Source organism: Pygoscelis adeliae, unplaced genomic scaffold, assembly GCF_000699105.1.
Source record: "Pygoscelis adeliae isolate BGI_AS28 unplaced genomic scaffold, ASM69910v1 Scaffold328, whole genome shotgun sequence".
Lineage (NCBI taxonomy): Eukaryota > Metazoa > Chordata > Aves > Sphenisciformes > Spheniscidae > Pygoscelis > Pygoscelis adeliae.
The window spans coordinates 104,735-113,467 of record NW_008825309.1 but is presented as its reverse complement, the minus strand read 5'-3'; the positions used below and the strand labels follow the sequence as shown (position 1 = coordinate 113,467).

General features: G+C 54.9%; 1 protein-coding gene across 1 annotated transcript in view; it reads left to right on the top strand.

Moving 5' to 3' along the window:
• The window catches only part of LOC103922158 (deleted in malignant brain tumors 1 protein-like), a 36,793-nt gene that overhangs the window by 15,403 nt on the left and 12,657 nt on the right, over positions 1 to 8,733 (top strand). Inside the window, 5 exon segments of the mRNA XM_009330244.1 lie at positions 6 to 252; positions 620 to 943; positions 1,591 to 1,920; positions 2,403 to 2,522; positions 8,550 to 8,721. Of these exon segments, the coding sequence (XP_009328519.1) occupies positions 6 to 252; positions 620 to 943; positions 1,591 to 1,920; positions 2,403 to 2,522; positions 8,550 to 8,721 (1,193 nt within the window).

The following is an 8,733-nucleotide window of genomic DNA, read 5'->3' as shown; positions in this document are numbered from 1 at the left end:
ACCAGCATACGTGGGGGACAGTCGGCGCCAACGGCTGGAGCCTGGTCGAGGCGGTGGTGGTCTGCCGGCAGCTGGGCTGTGGGACGGCCGTCTCTGCCCTGGGCTTGGCTCACTTCGGGCAGGGGTCCGGCCACATCTGGCTGGATAATGTGAACTGTACGGGGACAGAAGCTGCCCTCTCTGAATGCCAGGCCAGGCCGTGGGGATCCAACAGCTGTGACCACCGGGAAGATGCTGGTGTGGTATGCTCAGGTGATCCATGTTATTTGGAATGAGTACCGTGCGGGTTGGGGTGCAGGATCAGCTCAATCGTGTCCCAGGTACTACTGACCTCAGGACCCCCATACTCACTACTGACCCCAGGACCCTCCCATAGTCACTATTGACCCCAGAACCCTTTGTCAGGCTCCAAGCCCCAAGCTCTGGAGCTGCAACCCCTCTTTATCCGCCCCAATGAGAAGCAAACCCCAAGCCAGCCCTGTCAGTGTAGCAGATGGAATCTGCATGCACGGAAGGGATGCTCTGATTTTCCCGCGGCTTAGCACGTTGCAAAGCTCAGCTGGAGCCGTGGATGACGGTCAGGCATGAACATGACCCTTTGCACCCTTCACAGAACCAGACACTTCGGGACAGCTCCCGCTGCGGCTGGCAAACGGCTCGAACAGCTGCCTGGGGAGAGTCGAGGTCTTTCACGACCAGAAGTGGGGGACCGTGTGTGACGACACCTGGGACCTCCATGACGCCGCCGCCGTGTGCAGGCAGCTGGGCTGCGGGATGGCGCTGTCAGCACCAGGCTCAGCTCATTTTGGGCCAGGTTCGGATCCCATCTGGCTGGACGGTGTTCACTGCACGGGGTCCGAGTCCACCCTCACTGAGTGTGAGCTGAGCAACTGGGGAGAGCACAACTGTGGCCACAGCGAGGATGCTGGCGTGGTGTGCTCAGGTAACACCAAGCTGCAGGGACTGGGACGGGTGAGACAGGATGGTTGGTGTCTATCCCAGGAGGGGCTTGACAGGTGCTGGAGCTGCTGTTCTACCCCAGGGCTGTGCCAGCTCTCTCCTCTCTGCTCATTCTTCCCAATCCCCAGCATCAGAGCAGAAGTCAGCTTTCACCCAGCCACTTGGCTTGGAGTTGAGCAAAAATGCCAAGCTGCCTAGACAGGAGTTGTGCACCTAACTCATTGATTTAATCTAGACTATGTCCCTTGAGCTCATCAATGATGATGCCCATCAATGATGGGCAAAGCCTTGCTCAAAAAAAAAAAAAAAAATTCAGGCACACCTTTCCTAGACACAGGAGTCAAGTGCCACGAGGGAGGTGGGTGTGGGTGTGGAGAATGGGCAAGTGTGTGGATGTGCAAAGCAGTGCGCAGACCCATGGGCAGTCGCACGCAAGTTTCTGGCCACCATCCTCTCAGGCTCTCTGTCCCCATGCTATGCATTCGAGCCAGTGATGGTGCAGCAGGCACAGGCAGCACATTGCACACATGCCTGTCCCCATGCTCGTGGGTGCCTTGCACACCCCTCTGAGGCTCTCTGCCCTTGTGGGTTCAGAGGGGCCGTCTCACCTTCTTGCGCTCTTCCTTGCAGGCACAGACCCCTTGCAGGTGCGGGTGCAGGATGGCCCCGGTCCCTGCGCGGGGCGGGTGGAGGTGCTCTACAACGCTACCTGGCATGGGGTGTGTGGCAGCAGATGGAGCTTGCTGGAAGCTGGGGTGGTCTGCAGGCAGCTGGGCTGTGGGCCAGCCCAGTCGGCACCCGTTGGAGCCCAGCTCAGGCAGGGGGACGGCCGTGCCTTGCTGGAGGGGCTGAGCTGCCGGGGGACCGAGTCATTGCTCCTGGAGTGCCAGCAGAGAGAGATGGGTCTGGGGCCGTGCAGGCAGGGCTCGGCAGCCAGCGTGGTGTGTGCAGAGCAGAAAGGTAAGCACCGGGATCCCCTGTCATCCACTCTGTCTGCATCAGGGCCAACCTGGTGCAGATACATGGTGGGGTAAAGGCTCCTATCTCCATCCCAGTCTTGGCCTCCTCCCAGGCAGGCAGAAGCGTTGCCATAAACCTTTTTGCTGGGAGCCCTCAGGTGGGCAGGGTAGAGGTATCTGAAGGCAGCAGCTGTAAGGCAGTGGAGTGGAACCAACTGGGTGAAGGCATCTCAGTGGGCATGGAGTCCCGGCAGACACACTCTGTTTGCATTAGCCCAACAGGGGTGGGGTGTCCATGCACCAACCCTCCTGAAGCAGAGCGTGAGCTGTCACTCCTGCTGATGAGGGGTCAGCCCCAGCACCCAGGAGGGCAGTGAGGGACGATGTTGCAACTCCCCAAAAACATGCAGCGGAAGGGAAGGGTGAGAGGGGCAGAGAGGAGGCTATCCAACCAACCCCCTCTGAGCTGCACTCTTCCTGCAGAACTTATACAGTCCTGCTCGGTGCTGGCAGGCCTGCTCAGCATGGGGGCAATGGTCTGTGGGACCCTGTTGGTCCTCTACCTGTGGACAAGGTGTGGAAGACGGGCTGGACGATCCCCAGGTAAGAGCAGGACCACAGCATGTGGTGCACCTGACCTGCTTGTGGAGCTGGCTGCACTCCTGGCTGGCATGGATGCACCCCAACCTGGGGCTGGGGATTGCACCCTCCATGTACCACCCTGTTCCTTCATTTTGCAGACAAGCCACTTAAAAAGGAGACAGAGGACACTGGGACATCATCAGAGGCATAGGCAGCCACGCTCCTGATGTCGAAGGCAAGGCCCCCTCAGGACCCCAGAAGACCCAGTTCTGTGGAGCCAGAAAAGTAGAGTAGTCACTGCGATGCCAGAGAGGACCCCTCTGGCAGAACCGAGACCCCCTGCCTGTGTGCCCCACAGCCCCCAGCTCACCGTGCTGAGCCTCTGTGGGTCCCAGTTCCTCCATGCAGCACCATGAAGTCCCTCACTCTCCAAGCAAGGTCTTCTCAGAACAACCCCTATCTGGTCCTCCGGGTAGGCTCCAGCATCCTAACCTCATCTGCACAGACTCCTCTTATTCCCAGCCCTATAACCACTATAATCCCTATTCCCAGCCCTGTAGTCCCCTATAATCCCTATAACCCCCTGCAGAGTCATCTGCAGTGGCACCCAGCGTCATCACCCTCACCGCATGCCCAAGAGGATCATACCTTTTCCCCTAATCTCCCATGGAAGTGAGGATTACTTCCTGATCCAGGAGCGAGCAAGCAGGGTGCTCTCTCGCACTGTACACAACCACCTTTGCAAAATGAGGAGTGCACTTAAAAGCCCATCCCGAACAGGGTGAGAAGTCCCTCACCCATTTTATTTATTCAATCCACTTTTGAATATCGGTAAAAACCCCGAAACCCAAAAGAATGAGAATGCAGCATTATACAGATTCAGGGATATGGAGTGACTTGGTGAGGTGGAAGGGGTGGAAGAACAGGCCCCTTGGTTATAGAGGGACTGTAGATGATCGGGTCAGATACAGGAGACTCAAGATTGCTAACGCTGGGTGAGATACCACCAACAAGGAAGGGTCATGTTCCTGATGGAGCAACCCATGGAGTCAGGTCTGAGCCCCAAACCATCCAACACTTTGGAGAAGCCAGGAGGGGCCATGGTCAGAGGAACGTCCCAGTGCCATGGGGAGGGACTGAAGGGACCACAAGCTTGACCACCAAGGTGACCAACACAAGGTTGTGATGAAGGTGTGCCTTGCGGGACGAGCTGATCTCTGCACAAGGGCATGGAAGGGAAGAGTTGGTGCAAGAGGCAGCAGGGAGAAGACACACCTAATGAAAGAGTCACAGCATGTATTTCAACGCCCTTCAGGTCTAGCCTCCCACCTCTCCTTCCCTCCCAGCCAGCGGCTGGCAGCTGTGACCAGTTTGCGTCTTGCTACTTGTCCTAAACCCCAGCAATAGAGCCCCCCTGGCCAGGTGTCTCCTGTCAACACATGGCCACAAGGTCATCTTCTACTCCTCCATGGACAACCATCACTCCTGGGACTTCAGGGTTTCTCATCCTCCTGCTAGTACCCAAGCCTTCTCATCTTCTCGCTGGCTGCCCCAGCAGACCTGGTCCTTCAGCCTTGCCTGTCCCAAAGTTTACATCAAAGGCCCAGGACTCCTTCTAGCTCTGGGTAGAGTGTCCTCAGAACAGGGGAAAACAGGACCTTGGACCCAGTTTTATGCAATAAAATATCTGCACTGTTTGGAGAAGGTCTTTGTAATAAAGTTGGGATGAGTTGGGGCTTTTCATGGCTCCAACATGCAGGACCAACACCTGCTAGATCCAAGCACAGGCCATGGGCTACTCTGCAGAGATGCTCTGCAGGGACTGCAGTATCTCAAGAAGGGTTTTTTTCAGACTTCCCGGGGGGACACCACACCCAAATTCAAAAGGAGCAGAAGGGACGTAGGACCATGACTCACTTCCAGAGCGGCTGTTTGTCCAAACGGTGAAAACAGCCCCAGCAGAAATATCCTTGCCCAGAGCTGCATCGGCCGCGTCAAGCTACGACAGTTCACAGCATTTCCGTGCCGATCGGTGTCGGGAATCTCTTTCCCGCTGGCCTGTTTGTTTGCAAAGAAGGGGAACAAAGTCCTGGGGCTCACTGAACCTCAGTACAAATGAATACAGTCACCTTTCCTGACTGCTCGACTTTTTATGAGATGAGTTTTGACTCGTTTCCAGCCTAATTTTCACCCGCTCATTCTTGTACCTTTGTTTAGTACACTTTTTTTTCCTTTTGGTCTTCAGCCCTAGCTCTGCATGCCTCTGGGGTTTGGATTTCTCCTGTTTGATCTTCCTACAGGCAGCAATCTACTCTCCACTCTACTACCCCTCTTAGGTTTTGCGAGGCTGAACGAGTTAAACAGCCTGAGACTTTCCTGGCCATGCTGTCCTCTTCCCATTACATACTCCAGTTTTGCTTCTGATTTTCACACAGACATGGGCAGAACCATCCACCCTGTTTCTGGCAGGGGTCACATCCTTGCCCCATGCAAGCCCCATCTTCAATGCACCATGAGCACAGCAACCACCTTCGTCTGAACCCTCCCATTCGGAGCAACGAGTGATGCTAATTTGATGACCCTTTTGCAAAAGTCATTTTTTCCAGTGGCATGCTGCTCTGGCTTCAGGCCCTTTCCTTGCACAACTTCAGCGTGGCACCACGAAGGGATGGGAGGACAGCAAACTCTTCCATCCTCTTGGCATCTCAGGACATGCTTGAGGCAGTGACTGGCAAGGGACATGCCTGGAGTGTCACCTGCATAACAGCAATTGGGAAGCAAACTGCTAATCCAAAAGGGACCCTGGGGGTCTTGCAAGTGCAGCCACAGTAGGATAAGAAAATGGCAGTTCCCCTTGTTTTCCAAATCCGACTGAGCCATTCAAAGCATCGCAAGGTGGGTGCAAGACCCCTTTCTCATGGTGTCCAGGTTCACCTGATGACAAACAGCTACAGTGCAGGTGCTGGTTCCAGCCTCCACAATAAAGCCATTTCCAGCCTTTAGTAACCTATTTTCTTGCAGTGGATGGTCCCTCACCCCCCAAAACCCAACCAGACCCTTTCTAATGAAGCTAATGTAGCTATATTTCCCCAGTTCTGTGCATAAAGGCTCGATTTAGCTTGTTGAAAGTAGATATCTTCTACCAGGATGCATCAGGGCAGCCGAGGTGCCCTCAGGGGCTGGCACGTATGAGACGGGACCCGAGGGGGTTTTGTTTGCTCCGTGTTTTCCTGGAACAGCTTGCCGTTTCGCAAGCCGATGACAAGACTGGCTGCTATTGGCGCGTGCATGGGGCAGCGGGTCACCTCCTGGCAGAGCTTCACAGGAGGTGAAGCTCCCAGGGGGGAGCAGGGTGTAGGAAGAGGAGGGCTCACCGCAGAAATCCCAGTTTGCCCTCCCAGTCGGCCAGTGGGACACCGGGCTCAGCTGGCATCTCTCACAAGGACAGTCCACTCCAGCCTCCAGCCCGTGGCCAGGCTTCGAACATGGGGATGCTGGGCTGTCTCCATCCCTCATCCAGCCGCCTGGGAGGCAGAAACCAACCCAGCTGCGGTGGGGCCAAGAGCGCGGGGACCCTCCTCCTGATGGCATGCCTTTGGGGTGAGTGGCGTTCGCCTTCGCTGCTGATCACAGGGAGCCCATTGGCTACATCTGCTCCTCTAGCCTGCTCAGCTAGCACTTCGTGGAGTACAGCAGAGGCTGGTCGGGGGTCCTGGATTTCTCTTGGGGGTCTGGGGCAGGGTGGGAATGGCTTCTGATGGCTTTGGAGGCAAGTGAAAGGGTTTTTTACATGAAGACGGGAGCTCAGCTATCTCTGCTTCACTCCAAGAGCCATGCATTGCAGGTCTACTTCTGCACACATGGTTTTGCCCCATAATCAAAGGCTTGTTCCCCATAATTAAACGGTTGTGAGCATTACAAGAGTGGAGGGAAGCATGCCCGATCCTGAAGCTGTCTCTCAGCTGGCCATGGCCTCCTGCCCTGCTTTAATCCTGGCTTATCCCGGGCGGTGCATGGCAAACTCATGGTATTGCAGCACGGAGGGGGCTTGGCCAATCGCAACAGCACTGTGCATTAAGCGGGCGGCTCCCCGTACGTCAGAGGGGTGAGCAAGTAGGGACCCACATTGCCAGGACAAGGCTGGGTTGCTCATGGCTGTGCAGCATAAGGAACTGAATATTTGTTGGGCTAACGGGGCACACAGGCAAGATGCTGGTGGGAGACATGACCCTTGTGCTCAGGCAGAGCTGTGAGGAAGCCACAGACCCTACAGGTCCCTTATCCACAACCATGGTTTGCTCTCAGACATGGGTGCAAGGATGGGGAACAGCTCTGCTGCAAGAGCAATATCATGCCAATGGTTCAACAGCAGCTTTGCTTTGGAAATGGTTAAGAAAGGGCTCAGGGCTTTGCCCAAGCTGCCCCAGCTCAGAGCAGAAGCTGGTTATTTGATTTGGGCACCCTTAGTGCTGTTTCACTTTTACAAAGGGCACGAACAGAAACGCTCACCTTTGGATCAGGTTTGGAGTGAGCAAAATTAGGAACACGCTTTCTCTGCTGGTAGGGATTTTGTTTTAATTTCCAGGATGATTAGTTGCTAAGGCCAGTTTGTACCACTGCCTCTTGGAACTAAAATTTTGCTTTAACTCGCTTGGGTTTTTCTCCTTCTTTGGTGATCTATTCACCAACAGTACAATCTTCCCACTTTTTTTTGGAAATCTTGCTCCTGGAAATTTCAGTACAGCATTTTCCTCTTCGACAGTCAGTATCTCCAGTCAGTATCTCCTGGCTGGCTGGAGTCACCTGTGCTGGGACCCGTCCATCCAAGCACAGTAAATGCACATGCGACCGGGCTGTGCTTGCAAGAAACATGCCAAGAAATCTATCAGCTGCTAAGTCTCAGCTGCGGGGCTGAATTATTGCTTATTCCAGGGTAGCCTCATTGCTCCTAGTAAAAATAAGGAAGGAGAGCAAAAGGCGCATGGGGAAAGGATGAACCAGAAGATCCAGCCAGCATCAGGACTGTGCTCTTAGCCCGGGGACAGGAGAGCTTGCAAACTGGAGACCGAATGCCTGCAATGCGTCTGGTTCATCCTCCTCGTAGAAATGAGTTTAGAAGGGTGGCTTTGCAAAGGGGCTTCATTGCAAAGACACTTTATTGCAAAGATGCTTTATTGCAAAGATGCTTTATTGCAAAGACGCTTTCCTGCTCCCCGCTGCACAGCCCGAATGAAAGAGCTGAGCTACACACGCCTGCACGCAGCGTGCCACAGCTGCCCAGATGCTGTCCGTATTTGAATGACTCAGGGATTTGATTTTTAACCTGTTTCATCCTCTTTCTGGCCCCTGTGACTTCCCAAGTGCTATGTCTGGCCCCTTGCTTGCTGATGGTCAGACCCGCACACAGATCAGTGCCTGAGCACTTTAGAAATCATTATCCGTGGTCAAAAAGCTTATTTACACAATGCAATCATATCCCTCTTGAACTTCTTTTACTGCTGACCCAGTTGAGCTCTCCACGTGACTAATGTCCAGCTACAGCTCCTTTCTGCACAGTCTCCCTTCAGTTAGTGCTCTTGCAAAAGCGTGCCTATGGGACCAGCAGCAATCTCACACTGTGGGTCTTGCACATTGCCAAGACCCTTGGTTCAAGCACTTTTCCACTCGCCCCCTGCAAGCTCGTGGCTCAGCTGGACCCCAAGGCATTACCCACTCTTGATGGTGAAGCTACATCTTTGCTGCTGGCCGCTTGTACAAAAACTTGCATAAGCTCAAATACCCATTTTTTTCTGCCTATTACATGAGCAAGAAAAGGACTCTTGGGGTGTGGGAGCCCCACTGAGGTTAAGATGGTTAAATTCAGGCATTTAGATGCAGAGATGGGGCTCAGTTGCCTACAAAGAGATGCCCAGGGCAGGTGTGGGATGGTCAGTGCCTCCTCTGAAACCCTTTTTGGGGAGCAAGAGCCATCTCAAACATGCGAGCAGCCGAGCCCCATTCACCCCCAGGATTTCAACTCCCCTCCTCTTTCACCTCCTGGCTTTGCAGGCACAGCTGCTGAGAGCCCAGGGGGGCTCCTTCGCCTGGTGGGCGGTCCCGGCCGCTGCGCCGGGCGGGTGGAGGTGCTCCACAACGGGACATGGGGGACAGTGTGCGACGACGGCTGGGGTTCCACCGAGGGTCAGGTCGTGTGCCGGCAGCTGGGCTGTGGGACGGTGCTGTCGGTGGCACC